Genomic DNA, 16601 nt, shown 5'->3' on the forward strand with positions numbered 1-16601 from the left:
GGGCTTTTTTATGGTGAATGTTACAATCATTAGATTGCTAATTATCATATAACCGATTTCCACACATAAAGCAGTGGACACTGACATATATATTTAGATATAATGAAATTTACGATAATTTGAGAGAAGATTTCATAAATGGCGTAAAATTTTGGTATCTTTGTAATGAGGCGCAACCTTGGAAACGTAAATAATCTTTCATACATATCCATGGAAGAATAAACATAACATAACTCTCTCTGAAAGAGAGAAAGAGAAAGTGTGAGACACTGCTTTCCTCGGGAAAGCAGGTAGTGTGGTGCGTGGACAGTGGACACATAGGGTGGATTAAATTGACTCTTTTTGTTCACTTACACACTGATATTTTTAAATTGTAATACTTGGAGTGACTGGCCATTGTGCCTATACCTAAATGAGCTATTGGAAGAAATAACACAAAATTTATAGTTAAACTTATTTGATTATTATTTACTTATGATCTAACTATTCTAACTTAATAAGTATGTATTTAATTTATATCTGCACTTCCTCTCAATAAATAGGCATGGATTATTTGGGTACATTTATACATGAACAAGCCATCATGCAGTCACAGTCTGACCTGGCAGGTAGGTAGCACTTCTATGTGTTGGTGACAAACACAATGAAAAGTAGGATTTGTTGTTTTAGATTTAGAAGAATGATAAAACAGTTGTTTTAATAGTATATAGATGAGTCAGTATATCCCCGGTGGTGGTGAGCGTGGTGTGGCTACCGGCGGCTGTTGTTGCGGTGGTGCGAGCGCGCACCGCGGTTGTGCGAGTAGGTCTTGTGCAGGTGCTTGTCGGCGGCGGGCGCGGCGGGGGCGGGCGCGGGCGCGGGGGCGGCGGCGGGCGCGCTCGGCTGCGGCTCACTCATGTTGAGCTGCTCGTTGAACAGCATGCAGAACTCGCCCACCTTGTGCAGGTCGCCGCACTTGCCGGAGTACAGCGTGAGCTGCGCGCGCCACACGGCCGCGTACCCGCGCGAGAGCCGCACGATGTCGCCCGGCGCCAGCAGCGCGCCCGCCGCGTCCCACACCGACAGGTTCACGGCGGCCGACGCGTCCGCCACGCGCAGCGTGCGCACCTCGCGCCCCTCCTTGGTCACCGTCGGGCCGCCCACCTCCAGCACGATGAACACCGCGTTGATGTTCTTCATGCCCGCCTTCAGGTCCTTGATCTGCACGTACTCAACGGTACTCATTATAACCTTCAAATATTATTGTTCCTAATTGAAGTTAGTATTTACACCTCCCAGTTATAAAAATTGTATTTTACTCAGCTTCTTGATTGAAAATTTGTTAAAGAACCTAGAAATTATTATAAACTATCATTTTTTGCACAAGACAACAAACAAAAACAATGATAAAATTACAGGATTGACAGCACAGAAAGTCAATGATATTTTGACAACAATTTTAAATAATGACAGGTTTATAACCTAAAAACTTAATTCTTTATCCAACAGTTGACTGAAATCAGAATGCATCATAGAGTATTATATACAAGCATCTGTCACTACTGTCAGAAACCGCTGTTCAGATCAATTTACGCTACGACAAAAACTCACGGCCACGGCTAATAAAGGAGTTCCATAATTTAACATTAATATAAATAAATGAAAACAATTTCACTGAAGCTCACTTATGTAATCATTAAAAATGTATGTTTTTTCACAAAATTGTAAGTACTTACTGACATGTATATGATTTTTTCCTCAGAATAATAACTATATATCATTTCATCGTTAGTCGAATCGCCGCCTTTTTTTTAAATAACAGACAACACAACATAACCTCAATTTTCATCGTTTGTTTTGTTCTTATTTCCTTCCGTATTAACATTCTTAACGTATACATTTGGATACAAGTGCATAACACAGCCAGAAACAGTGATCGTTTCGTCGCTGCTAATTCAACTTGAGGGTTACCGGTGGTGAAGTGAAGCGTCGGCGCGATGTTCAACAACCTGGGCGCGGCGGCGGGCAACCCCAACAAGGACCTGGAGGTGTCGTCGCCGCCGGACGACACGGTCTCCGCGCTCGAGTTCTCGCCGCCCTCCGTGCCGCAGAACTTCCTCGTCGCCGGCAGCTGGGACTGCAAGGTACGCGCCCGCTAGCTGTAGTACCTATTCACCAGCATATAATAGACTCCTTGGTTATTAGTTCTTGGATGAAGAAGGCTGAGGACAGTGATGTGATGCTCCTTGAGAGAGGTCTACTTCCAGCATCTAATAATGAAGATCATTAGTAAAGTACAAAAGGGCAGGTAAACTGATTGTCCTTAATGCAATACTTAGTCCTTTAATGATTGTAAGTTACAGCTATAACAAGGTGTGACTAACCACGATTGATGGAAATGCTGTTGTGTTGTAGGTACGGTGTTGGGAGGTGGAGCAGTCGGGCAAGACCGTGCCCAAGGCCGCACAGTCCATGGATGGACCCATCCTCGATGTCGCCTGGCATGATGTAAGTTGGCAAATTTATATAAACTACACTGTTGTTGTGATGATGGCATTTGTGCAGTGACTCACCAGAAATCACCAAGTCCTAGGTATGATTCCTAGCTAGTAGTGTTGCCAGGAATAGTGAATTGGCCGAATACCGAAATACCGAATATTCGGCGACACTGCCGGCCGAAGCGCCGAATATTGCAGTCGCTACAGATTATATGAGAAATGCTAATTATTAGGAGGCAGAATGCTGTGGCAAAGATGTTGAATTTTTATTTAATAATAGTTCGGGAGAAGTGGAAATCCTTTCTTCGAGCCCTATGTCCCTGATGAGGGATAAGAGGATTTCATCATCATCATCAATAGTTCGCCCTAGATAATGGCCGATCCTTACAAGTGGTGGTCAGCAAACAAAAAACAATACCCGAGCATTTTGAAATTTGCAAAAACTTATCTTTCTTCACCTGGAAGTAGCGTTAGTTAGTTAGTTAGAGGTTATTTTCTGAGGGTAAGTCAGAGATGCCAGCAGTATGGTCATACAAAGAATTACTGTATGCGACCATACAGATGCGTGAAGTGTGCAGAGAGTCATGACCAGTGGCGGCTGCACCTTAAGTGCGCCCGTGCAACGCACTACCATTTAAAAACCTTCTAAATATGTACCTTCCTTCTTCCTAAATCATACTAGGTCCCAACTCCCAAATCTTTAAAAAAACTTCACAAAAAATACCAATATAACAACCGTAATACCTACCCTAAACAGAAATTACATAAATCTGATTATCGTTACGAGTTAAATGAAATCGAGCTAGCCTATTTTGATTTCTACTGCGAAAGAATTAGATCTTATTTTTGCTTGAACAAAAACGGCCTCGTGCGCTCGGATTGTCGCACGGAGCGAGCTCCTACATGTAGTATGAAACAGGATGGAAATCGCCCGGCGCGTGAGACGGAAGATGCTCAGTACAAAATGTATGCAGTTCTAGGATAAATTCGTGCGCCGCACGCGACCGGAAATTGCCGGAATAATACGAATGACGCCACGGGAGGCGCGGGCGCGGGCGGTGGCCTTGACCGGTGGCGTGACCTACGAACGATGCACTTGTCATGTCATTGTCGGTTTCACCTTTCGCGCGCGAATACGTAATTAATTTGCTAATTACTTATTAACTAAGAAAGTAGTAAAGATTTCGTGAGTGTGTATCTGTGTGTGTGAGTGAAAATGAGTGCAAAATACAATATTGACTTCATAGAAAGCAATAGGACATTGCAAAATAGACTGGACATTAAATCTGCTGGGCCGCCTCGGCCTTTAGTGCAAAACAAAAAATGAAACTTATAAGTACTTACCTACCTGAATTTTCAAAAGTGAAATGTTCAATAAAAAGAAATGGTTATGTGGATGTGAGAGACTAAATGCTTTATTTTGCTTTCCGTGTGTTGTTTTCGTTTCGGCGGAGAAGCTATTTCGCGTCAATAAATAAGGTAAAATATACTTCTAATTGTAATAGTTATCTATTTTTCTCCAAAAAATGACTAAACCCATAAAGTGCACCACCGGGTATCTGAGGCACCAGCCGCCACTGGTCATGACACAGCTGCGTGTCCAAAAAAAGATAAAACAGATCCACCTAAGTGTGCATTATGTCTAGGAGATCATGTGGCCAACTATAAGGGATGTAAAGTGTTCAAAGAAATCCAAAAAAGGAAGTTTGGTACCAGGCAAACATCAAAAACACATGTAGTCAAAAATACAGAAGAAACAACAACTGCAGAGCCACCAATGCACGACAGCTATACAAATAAAAACCCAACTGCTAACAAGACATATGCTCAAGCCACAACTCAGGGGAACACCATAAACCTGGAAACTATCCTATCAAAACAAGCTGAAAAGCTAGATCGACTAATAGATCAAATGAGTACCCTCATGGGTCTCTTAACAACACTTGTCACTAAATTAGTCAAATGATGGCTCTCCGTATTGCCACATGGAACACCAATGGTCTACTAGACAAGAAATATGATGTGGAGGTACTACTAAAGATGCAAAATCTTGATATTTTATTGATTTCTGAATCACATCTTACAGAACAAACAACACTGATCTTAAATGGATATATCACCTATAAAACACCTCATCCAGATAATACTGCACACGCTGGTACAGCAATAATTATAAGGGATAATATCAAGCATCAGCTACTACCACAGTATCAAACTCCAAAAATACAAGCCACATCCATCATGGTACATGACAAACAGGGTGAAATTACATTATCGTCTGTCTACTGCCCCCCAAAGAAGAGATGGACCACTGAAACTGATGATACCGACTTTCATGAATATTTTAAAACCCTGGGAAATAGATTTATAGCTGGAGGCGACTGGAATGCCAAAAATATACTTTGGGGTTCCAGGCTGACTACAACCAGAGGGCGGAGACTTAAACATTGTCTAACGAACAACCGCCTACAAACTATTACAACAGGCAGACCAACCTACTGGCCTACAGATGTAAATAGATTACCTGACTTATTGGATTTCTTTATATATAAAGGGGTTCAGTCCTACTTCTTGGATATTGATGACTGCCATGATACCACCTCAGATCACTCACCAGTTATACTTACCATGAGCACAACTATAATCAGTAGACCCAGAAATCCCTATCTTTATAATAATCGCACTGATTGGGATTATTTCCAACAATACCTAAATAAAAATCTGGATCTTAAAATTCCACTGAAGACTGATGATGATATTGAAAATGCCACTATATTATTAACAAAGTGCATACAAAATGCTGCCAGAGCCAGTACACCAAATGACCCCAAACCCATGAAAACAATTAATAATCTGCCCATACATGTGAAACAAAAAGTATTGGAGAAACGTCGATTGCGAAGAGTGTGGCACTGTAGTCGGCATCCTGACGATAAAAGAGCTTTCAATAAAGCAGCAGCTGAGCTTAAGAAAGTTCTTATAGATGCAGAAAATGAAACTTTGAACCTGTACCTACAAAACCTAACACCTACTGATCCAGCAAAAAAAGAGTATTCTCTGTGGAAAGCTGTCAAATCGCGCGATAAACCACAGCAAGCACAACATCCACTCAAAACACAAGATGGAACATGGGCGAAAACAGACGAAGAAAAGGCAGAAGCTTATGGACAGTTTTTAAGAGATGTATTTACACCTAATGACCTAGGAACAGACAGTGTAGATAACGAAGTACATGAATACCTATTAAGCGACCTACAACTTAGTCTTCCACTTCGATGTTGCACACCTGCAGAGACTCGACGTGTGATACATGACCTGGAAATGAAAAAAGCACCAGGATTCGACCTGATAACTGCTGAAATATTGCGAAACCTGCCAAAGAAAGCCATTATGTATATGACAGCATTAATTAACGCAGTACTTAGAACAGGCTACTACCCCAACATCTGGAAAGTCTCCCAAATAGTTATGGTTCTAAAACCAGGGAAACCACCGCATTTGACTTCATCATACAGACCGATTAGCCTACTCCCAGTATTATCGAAATTACTGGAGAAAGTCATATCTACACGACTCAATGAGTGTATCAGTGAAAATTCTAGCATACCAGAACATCAATTTGGCTTCCGTAGAAACCATGCTACTATTGAGCAAGTTCATAGAGTATGTGAACACATAAGAAATGCTCTTGAAAACAAGAAGTACTGCTCCGGGGTGTTTCTTGATGTACAGCAGGCATTCGACAAAGTTTGGCATAGTGGGCTTCTATATAAGATGAAGAGAATATTACCTCACAATTTATATTCAATTCTAAAATCGTATCTTGAAGATCGCATCTTTTATGTGAAGCTGAATGATGCTTACTCATGCTTCTATGATATCAAAGCTGGAGTACCGCAGGGCTCAATACTAGGACCATCACTCTACCTATTATATACAGCTGATGTCCCAGAATCAGAAAGTGTCATGACAGCCACCTTCGCAGATGATACCGCGGTTTTAACCTCCAACGAGGACCGGGTAGAGGCTTCGAAAACACTACAGACACATCTAGACAAAGTCCACACTTGGATGAATGAATGGCGAATCAAAGCTAGTGCATTGAAATCAAGTCATATTACCTTCACTCTGCGAAAACAAGACTGCCCTGCAGTAAATCTCGGTGGAGAACTACTGCCACATTGTAATGTAGTGAAATACCTTGGCTTCCACTTAGACCGTAAACAGACCTGGAAGACTCACATCCAACAGAAACGAGACCAACTAAACTATAAATACAAATCTCTGGAGTGGCTCCTGGGCAGGAAATCTCGACTATCTGTGGAAAACAAGACCTTAATCTATAAATGTGTTTTGAAACCAGTATGGACATACGGCATTGAACTGTGGGGAACAGCCAAAACATCTAACACAGAAATACTACAAAGGTTCCAAAATAGTGTGCTCAAAGCTATAGTAAACGCCCCATGGTTCTCAAGAATGGAAGATATCCACGAATACTTAGGTCTTAACACAGTTAAGGAGGAAATCAATATGAAAATGAAAAGATACAAGGACAGGATTACCCACCATCAAAACAAGCTTGCCCAAATGCTTAGCGATCCACCTAAGACCAGACGCCTGAAGAGGCTGCACACATGGGATAACCTATAAAAAGGGGAAGCAAATAACAAAGGGTGCCTGACAGTGGGAGGGCTACCCTACCAAGCCAAACTCTCTCAACACAACTGCTCATAGTACACGTACTGATCGCATGTTTGCAAAATCATAAAAAAAAAAAAAAAAAAAAAAAATTCTGAGGGTGGCTACAATGAAAAACGCAATCGTAGGCTATATAAAAATATTCGGCGCTACAACCTATTTTTTTTGTTCCTGGAACTGCTTTGAAGAAGTCGCTACAGATTATATGAGAAATGCTAATTATTAGGAGGCAGAATGCTGTGGCAAAGATGTTGAATTTTTATTTAATAATAGTTCGCCCTAGATAATGGCCGATCCTTACAAGTGGTGGTCAGCAAACAAAAAACAATACCCGAGCATTTTGAAATTTGCAAAAACTTATCTTTCTTCACCTGGAAGTAGTTATAGTTATATAGTTATAGTTATAGAAAAGGGGAGGGCAACCAGTGCCCATTCGCCACTGCGACCTAAAAGATCTATTGTGACTCCCCTTGCCGAGTCAAATCTCACTCTCCAGGCCCAGGTCTTTTATAAACCTGATGATTTTACCGGGAGGGAGAGACCTGACATCTATGGGGGCTAATTTGTAGCCGCCCAAGATTCTGTTTCTCTTGTGAATGATGGCCTCACATTCACAGAGAATATGCATGGGCGTTTCGTCCTCTTCATTGCAGAATCTACAAATTGGAGTGTCGGACAGACCCATTTTATGTAGGTGACGGTTCAACCTACAGTGACCTGATAAGGTTCTTGTCAAAACCCTTATCTGGTTGCGTGTGAGCTCCAAAACTCGACGCGTAAATTTCTGTGAATAGCCCACGATTAGGGCTCTTGCATGATGTTGCCCTGGTACATTATTCCAAGCTTCTAAGCTTTGGTTATGTGCCCAGTCCTTGATCTCGCGACGACTGGTGCATTTTGGTAGCCCGATGATGGGCTCGGGGCCCAACGGTAGGCTTTCTGCTCCCAGACGTGCGAGCTCATCTGCTTCCTCATTGCCATTGATGCCACAATGCCCGGGCACCCATCGCAGGGTCACTCTGTTGTTAGCGCCAATTTTGTTCAGGATGAGGATGCACTCCATTATAAGTTTGGAGTTAACTTCTGCAGAAGTCAATGCTTTAAGAGCAGCTTGGCTGTCTGACAGAATAAATATATTCCTCCGAGTGAAGGCCCTGTCCAGGTTTTCGTATGCACATCCAATGATGGCATATATCTCGGCTTGGAATACGGAGGCAAACCTTCCCAGGCTCGCATATTTGCGTGCTCTTGGCCTTTCTCCGTAAATGCCTGAACCTGCCAGGCCTTCCTTTTTGGATCCATCGGTGTACCACACGATGTCTCCCGACCGGAAAGTTTGAAGGGCCTTATCATCATTCCACTTCTCCCTTTCTGGTATCTCAACTGAAAAGAGCCTTGAAAAACAGTACTCCGTTTCCATAGCGTCGGAAGGCATCGCCATGGCATGGGTACTGAGAAGCTCTCGGTGGAGCGAGCTGAACACAGCCGAGTGCCATCGGTTCCTGCCTCCTTCAGCAGCCCGTAGCATAGCTGATCGAGCCTCTTTCTGCACATGTATGTGTAAAGGGCTAAGATTCAGCATGGCTTCCATCGCTGCTGTCGGAGTGGACCTTATAGCTCCAGTGGCCATCAGACACGCTAACCTTTGAAGACTACTTAATACATCTTGACAGGTTTTTTGTTGGGTTTTCCTGTGCCATACTACGCAGCCGTATGTTACCATAGGTCTCACTACGGCTTCGTATAGCCAAAGAGTTAACTTCGGCTTTAGGCCCCATTTTTTCCCAACTAGTCTACAGCACGATCCCATAGCGCATTTAGCTTTCTGGGCTATGTACTGCAGATGTTGATTCCAAGTCAGCTTCTGATCTAGGATTACACCAAGATATTTGGCTTCTTTGGAGAAGTTTACCGTTTCCCCAAAGAAATCAGGTGGTCTCAGACCATCTAGGATCCTTCTTCGGGTGAACGGTACAATTATGGTTTTGCTGGCATTTACAGAGAGTTCATACTCCCTGCACCAGCGCTCTACCATCCTTAGGGCTCTTTGCATCAGATCTGAAATCGTGCTGGCGCTTTTGCCTACGATGGTTATAACGAGATCATCAGCGTAGCCCTGAGTGTCGAAGCGAGCTTCATTGAGCTCGCAGAGCAGGGTGTCGACAACAATGGACCACTCCAGGGGCGATAGTACGCCGCCTTGGGGACATCCTCTTGTTATTTTAACCTCAATGCTCTTGTCCAGGAGTGTTGTTTTAACAGTCCTGTTGGTTAACATCGATTCTACCCACGTTAGTGTTGTGTTATCGATGTTTTTGTCCCTCATACATTTGAGAATGACATTCGTCGAGGTGTTATCAAAAGCGCCCTCTACATCTAGAAAAGCACAGAGGGCAATTTCTTTGTCCTCTAGTGCTTTCTCAATCCTATCAGTAAGTTCAATAAGGGCAGTTTCCGTAGATTTGCCCTTTTGATAGGCGTGCTGCTTCACATGCAGTGGGTTTTGTGTGAGGTAGCCCGTTCTAATGTGAAGATTGATCACCTTTTCCATAGCCTTGAGCATGAAGGAGGTGAGACTTATGGGTCTATAGGACTTAGGTAGGGACTTGTCTCTATTTCCCGTTTTGGGGATAAAGGTCACCCTCACCCTAGTCCATAGGTGTGGCATGTATCCCCAGGCATAAGAAGCTCTGAAGATTTTTACCACAATTGGAAGGATAATATCACATGCTTCTTGTAGTAGTGCTGGAAATATATTATCCTCTCCCCCGGTTTTAAAGGGCATGAAGCTTTTGATTGCCCATCTAACACGGTTAGGAGTGAAGACCTGTGAGGCTTTTCTCCAGTCCTCATTACTTGGCCTAATTTTGGTAGGCTGCTGCCCTGCATGTGCATCACTGTGCCCATCCAGCGATCCAGGAAAGTGGGTCTGTGCAAGCAGCCTTAGAGTCTCCTCTGGGGATTCAGTAAAGGTCCCATCTGGTCTTTTAAGCAGTCCCAGATTAGCGGAAGGCGATTTAGACAAAATCTTTTTGATTTTCGCAACATGAGGGGCACTTTTTACCTCTTCACAGAAGCGCCTCCAAGATTGCCTTTTCGCCTTCCGGAGCTCGCGATTAAATTCAGTGAGGGCTTTCCTATACAAATCCCATTGCTTCGTGATTTTAGCCCTGTTGAATTCTTTCCGAGCTGTTTTTCTTAGATGCTCCAGGTTAGAGTTCCACCAGGGGACCTTAGTGTTAGAGCATCTAGTTTTTAGAGGGCAACTGTTCTCGTAGGCATCTAACATGCACCTTCCGAGCTCCTCTACTGTTGATTCGAGTTGCTGTGTGGATTTGACGGAGCCTCTCATAACCCCTAGGTTTTCCGAAACTTGGTGTCGATAAACGTCCCAGTCTGTAGCCTTCGGGTTTCTGAAGGTCTCCACTTGGCTCTTCCCTATGAGAGCAATGTCGAATCGTATGTGTCTGTGATCAGACATGGATGCCTCTTTCGAGACATGCCAGTTGCAAGCACGTCTTTCAAGTAGACCTGTGCAGATTGTTACATCTAGAACCTCCTGACGCGCGCGTGTGACGAAAGTTGGTGTGTTGCCATCATTGAGTGTTAATAGGTTGTTAGTCAGGAGGAAGTCGAACAAGATCTCACCTCTCTTGTTGGTATCCGTACTGCCCCAGGCTGTGTGATGGGAATTGCAATCGGCCCCTATCACAAGCTGGGCATTTTGGTCCTCACAGTACTCCACCAGTGGAGCGAGGGCCGTCGACGGATCTGTGTGCTCCCCGGGCAGGTAGGCCGAGCTAACAATGAGCTTCATGCCCTCACAGCCGGGCAGCATTACATGTGCCGCTACTAGGTCATCAGTGCAGAATCCTGGAATCGGCAGAAATTTCATATTCTTTTTAAAGACTATGCAAGCTCTGGGTCTATTGCCACAAGTATTGTATAAAACGTTACCTGCAGCGGTCAGTCCCAGTACCGTGTTTCCATGGATCCACGGTTCTTGTAACAAAGCCATGTCCAGTCCATCCTCTTGGAGGACCTTGCACGCGACGGCACTGGATGCCTTCGCGTGTTGGAGGTTGGCTTGTAAGATTTTCAACATGGTGGTAGGAAGGGAGGGGATAGGATTTAGGATTTGGAGATTAAGGAGGGTAGGTTGAAGGGATTAGGTTTAGGGACTTGGTGGGTTAAGGTGGGTTGTTGAGGGGATTACGGGAGATCTTGCTGGAGTGCTCCTTTGCCAGAGAGGGCAGCTGCGCGGGCCGCCTCACTCCAGCTGCACCTCCAGCAGCTCTCCCACGTGGCGCCGGTGCCTTGCGGGCCCCCGGGCGCGCGGGCTTGCCGCCCCGCGGTGCAGCATCCCCGGCCGGCGGCGCGCGTGACGGCCCCGGCCGGTGAGTACTTATACCACTCGGCCCCGCAACTGGCTCTACCGCCGGAGCCGCGCTCGACCCCCCTCGGCTCTCTGCTTCCACCGGCCCATCAGGCCTAGCTTGGCAGTGAGCCGCCGGAAGAGTGGTTTGCGCGGTGGGTTGCTCCACGGCGGCTGCGCCCTTCGGGACTCTGACCCTGAAGACAGCCCCAGCCGTTCCACAGTTGGGGCGGAACTTCACAGCCTTCAGTACTTCGTAGGAGGCTTTGGAGACAGAAAAGGTCAAGTGTTGACCATTCTTCTCGAGCCTCCTACCAAGCACTCGCCATGTGCTGCAGTCGAGACCGGCGTTCTGCTTTCGCAGCAGATCTAGGAGGACCTTCGGTTCCGCAAGGGACTTGAAGAAGGCCGTCGCTATCACGGGCCTGGGTAGGGCTTGCCCTTCAACTGTCTTCAGGGCTGCCCCCACCCAGGGCCGAAGTCTGCCGCTACAACCGCAGAGCCAATCCCGACTGGCCTGGTTAAGACACGTGACGATAATGAGACCGTCAGCGTAGGACACTCCCCCGAAGACGGGTGCTGTCCCTGGCGCAAAATCAGTCACGTAGAGCTCTCTCTCGATGGCAGCGTTAAAGAGCGCTACGTCCTCAATACTGAGGGCCCTTCGCTCATCGCGCACTCCCACCTTGAGAGAGCTGGCGGCGGCACTATAGGTGGGGCGGTCCTCCGGGGTCCCATCACACCTAGGTTGCTTCCGCGGTGGATTTGGCGGCGTTTGCTCCTCCGACCTAGTCCTTTTACTGGCCTGGGTAGGAGTAGCTTCAACCTCCAACTCACTCTCAGTCTCCGCAAGCGGCCTTAGGCAGAGGGCTTTAGCCTCTTCGATGCTTTTGCCCTTTGCCAGCCACATGCGGAGCCTTCTCCTGGCGGCACCTGAGCGAGCCGGTCTTCGGGTAGACACCTGCTCTCTCTGGTTGTCACCAGCCCCTTCAGGGGCGATTTGGTCAGCGGGATTTTCCGGTACCCCAGTGACCAAAGGAGGGACGTTTGGGTCGTCCCCGTCAGTAGCTAACTTAGCTACGTCCAAAATCAAATCTTCCATTGACATGAAGATCCCACGAGTAGCTAGGGAAATAGAGGTCCACCCATACAGAGCCCCGCATGCACAGGTAAGGCGGGAGACGACTGCACCCGGGTTCCGCCTGGTGCCCGGTGCCCTCCGTTTGCGACTAAGCTCCCCCTTAGCCACGCATCCTTTGGCACGGTAGGATCACACCTTGGATTGGGGATTTTTGGAGTCGAGGTTTACTCCTCCAGGATAGCAAGGGATGAAGGAATGTGATAGGAGAATAGAGTAGGATTGGGAGGGGGCGGAAGGTTAATGCCACTTATACCGGTCAGATATAAGTGACATCTTCCCTTGTCCGGGGTGCGCTGTGCCAGAGTTGTGAACAACAGTGACGCAGTGAACAACTGGCTATCCGCAACCTGCCAACCCGCCCGGTCGCATGGGAAGAGTGCGACAGTCCCGTAGAAGAAGCGATGCAGCATTCCTTTAAGGAGCTGCCGCAGGGCCCAACCACAGGGCACCTGGAAGTAGCGTTAGTTAGTTAGAGGTTATTTTCTGAGGGTGGCTACAATGAAAAACGCAATCGTAGGCTATCAAAAAATGCTGAAATGCCCCTTTTTTATCCAGCACAACTTACTAATGATTAATTTTAAGTACTAAAATGTTGTGATTGGAAATAAATACACAATTTTGATTAAAATAAAAAGTAATTTTTTACATGATTTACTATTCGGTATTCGGCCCGAATAGTACGCACTATTCGGCCGAATACCGAATACTGAAAAAACTGGCCGAATAGGTCGAATACCGAATAGTTGCCGAATATTCGTGGCATCTCTACTAGCTAGCCTAGGATAGATATTTATATAATATTTTTTAGATATATTAGATAGAATCACTTTGCATGCATAGTGCTCCCTAGGCAATCAGCAATGGACAACTTTCATCACATTCACACTCCCTAGTTAAGCTTATATTTGTCTTTAAGAGGAAAATATTGTATTCCCTTCCAGGATGGCACAAAGGTGTTCATGGCGTCGACGGACAAGAGCGTGAAGTGCTGGGACCTGGGCAGCAACCAGCTGGCGCAGGTGGCGGCGCACGACGCGCCCGTCAAGACCTGCCACTGGGTGAAGGCGCCCAACTACACCTGCCTCATGACCGCCTCCTGGGACAAGACACTCAAGGTCTCCATTGATTTCATTTATATAGCTATAAAATTAATGTTGTGGCTGTTGGCTCTTTTTTACCAGTTGAACTGCATGAAAAGAGACTCCTTGAGTGATGTATTGATGTATCAGCTGTTCCTTTTACATAGGTACACATTCCATGTATATTTGGTGCACCCTAGGTATAGGTAGTCAGTGTCCAACTCTTATCACACTGGTCATAGTTTCACCATGGGGACAAACCCTATATGCCATTCCACGAGGAAAGTGATTACAAAGTCAATCTCTGATAGATGTTCCGCAGGTCACCACTGCCACTGTAAGTACAGGCTAGTGTGGAGACCACAGTAATGTTTTATTTATTGTATAATTGACCTATCAACTATATGTATAATACGCTGATGTCTGTTGTTTCAGTTCTGGGACACGCGCAGCGCGGCGCCGATCCTCGCCATGAACCTGTCTGAGCGCTGCTACTGCGCCGACGTGGTGCGTGCTGACTGCTACTGCTCCACTTGTATAATTATAGTCTCACTGATGCTCATCCAGACTGGAACTACAAACTGTTTGTGAAGTGAAGCCACACTTTCTAACCTGATCTTCTATGTCTCTTTTTAGAGGAAGAAATTTATGAGCCTTCTTTTTCTTCTTTGGGAAGGGGTTCTATCGGAGGTCCATTATCATCTGGCTTTTTCTTTCCCTGCAGACTACTGTTCGTAACAAGGATGTGGTGTTAGTGTTGAATCAAATGCCTATGTAGTTATACATTTGTTTGTATATCTCTGTATACAGGAGTACCCGCTAGCAGTGGTGGGCACATAGTGACTATATCTCTGTGTACAGGAGTACCCGCTAGCAGTAGTGGGCACGGCGGACCGCGGCGTGGCGCTGTACTCGCTGGAGAACACGCCCGCCGAGTTCAAGCGCATCGAGAGCCCCCTGAAGCACCAGCACCGCACCGTCGCCGTCTTCAGAGACAGGTAGTTACCACTCACTGTACCGTATATTCATTGTTACACTTTTTACACCAGCCCCTCCTAAAAACAAAAAAATTGGTATGAACTTTTTATGAATCATTTAAATAAAATAGTCAAAGTGTAACTAACTAAGCGAGAGAATTGGTGCTTTCCTGCTCTGTCGCTAGTTGTCTTTTGCGTTTATAGATGCAATATTGAAGCTATTTGGACTTTCTTACTTACATAATATACCTATGACTCATATAATTTTAGATGCTTTCCCTATCGCCATGTATGTGGTATGTGAATGTGTTGTCTGTGCGTGTAGGAAGACGAAGCAGCCGGCGGGGTTCGCGCTGGGCTCGGTGGAGGGGCGCGTGGCCATCCAGTACGTGGCGCCCACCAACCCCAAGGACAACTTCACCTTCAAGTGCCACCGCTCCGCCACCACCACCGGCGGGTACCAGGTACAATCGAAGCTGATGGCTATCATTCTATACTTTATTATTTGGGGGACATAATATTATTATCCATTATTATGGCGTGTTCGATTTTAAAGAATCCATTTATTCGTCATTGCTTTGATACATGGTGACAAATTCTAATTTAGCTCTAGTATTTGACAACAAAATGCTCACAATTAGAAGATTGGGCTTTGTAGGCACCTTATTGATAGGATTGGCCAGTCTGATCAGTTGTCTGTGGCTGACTAGCCAGGTTGCGCTGGGCGCATATAAGTACCTAAGGTACGTACATTGATACGTCACTCGTGGAGGCTCCCTTGCATGTATTCAACATACCCCCTCCCCCCTCCCCCGCAGGACATCTACGCGGTGAACGACATCGCGTTCCACCCGGCGCACGGCACGCTGGCCACGGCGGGCTCGGACGGCACGTTCTCGTTCTGGGACAAGGACGCGCGGACCAAGCTCAAGAGCAGCGAGGCGCTGGACCAGCCGCTCACGCGCGTCGCCTTCAACCACAGCGGACAGATCTTCGCCTACGCCGTCGGATACGACTGGTCCAAGGTACGTGCGGGTGCGAGTGATATGGCTGTAGGAGTGATAGTTTTTAATAACTATGGAGTAAAAATATATTAATGTGTGCAGTTGAACTTAACGTAATTGGGCAAATGCGTAGAAAGGAGTTTTAGGCACCGTTCGAGGTGCTTTGCGAACGGAGAAGTTTGTGATGATTTTTTTGCGGAGTGAGGTGTGAATGGAGTGCGTCGAAACATAACAAAGATAGATATTGCTGCGCTGCCACTCGCTCTCTACTCGTGTATTCACTGACGTGCTCCCATGCAGTACTCTTACGTTGCCTTCAAGAATGTAATTAACTTTAATGCATATGTAGCTGCCTTCACGCCGCATGCACCTACATATTTCAAGAATTGGTTTTAAATGGTCAATCCGCTCCTCAGGGCCACGAGCACTACAACCCGCAGAAGAAGCCGTGCCTGTACCTGCGGCCGTGCTACGACGACCTCAAGCCGCGCTCCGGCCAGTAGCTGCACTTCCACGCCGTGGCCTAGGGCGTCCCACGCCCCTAGGGCGCCCCACGCCCGCGCCGCGGCCGGCCCCTGCGCAGTACCGCCTCCACGGTACCTACTGGAGGCAAATAAGGAACTTTTGTATTTCCATAAAATGTGTAATGAGATGTGCCCAAGATGGGACGTCGTGAATTGAGCCGTGAGGCTGCGAATGTGTATAATAAGTGTGTAAATAGTCAAGTGTTTGCTCGGCGAATTTTTTTGTTACTAAGTGTAAAATTTGTATTGAATGAGTCAATAAAGTTTTTAAATACTTCATATTTGTTTTATTATATTTTATATGATGAGCTAAATTAGGTATT

General features: G+C 45.9%; 3 protein-coding genes across 3 annotated transcripts; 1 reads left to right on the plus strand and 2 right to left on the minus strand.

Moving 5' to 3' along the window:
• Positions 1-491: 491 nt before the first annotated feature.
• Positions 492-1392, minus strand: LOC119691659 (SOSS complex subunit B homolog). Its single transcript, XM_038109516.2, has one exon. It carries the CDS (start codon positions 1222-1224, stop codon positions 751-753), a length of 474 nt encoding a protein of 157 aa, XP_037965444.1. The 5' UTR covers positions 1225-1392; the 3' UTR covers positions 492-750.
• Positions 1393-1811: 419 nt separating this feature from the next.
• LOC105394369 (protein Rae1) lies at positions 1812-16555 on the plus strand. The gene is made up of 8 exons (XM_011566259.3): positions 1812-2123; positions 2395-2487; positions 13636-13809; positions 14209-14280; positions 14635-14771; positions 15076-15214; positions 15569-15775; positions 16171-16555. Exons 1-8 carry the CDS (start codon positions 1977-1979, stop codon positions 16255-16257), a joined length of 1056 nt encoding a protein of 351 aa, XP_011564561.1. The 5' UTR covers positions 1812-1976; the 3' UTR covers positions 16258-16555.
• Positions 7563-11389, minus strand: LOC105391530 (retrovirus-related Pol polyprotein from type-1 retrotransposable element R1). The gene is made up of 2 exons (XM_048628198.1): positions 11136-11389; positions 7563-11051 (listed from the first exon to the last, which is right to left on the minus strand). Exons 1-2 carry the CDS (start codon positions 11281-11283, stop codon positions 7657-7659), a joined length of 3543 nt encoding a protein of 1180 aa, XP_048484155.1. The 5' UTR covers positions 11284-11389; the 3' UTR covers positions 7563-7656.
• Positions 16556-16601: the final 46 nt, after the last annotated feature.

Source organism: Plutella xylostella, chromosome 20, assembly GCF_932276165.1.
Source record: "Plutella xylostella chromosome 20, ilPluXylo3.1, whole genome shotgun sequence".
Taxonomy (NCBI): domain Eukaryota; kingdom Metazoa; phylum Arthropoda; class Insecta; order Lepidoptera; family Plutellidae; genus Plutella; species Plutella xylostella.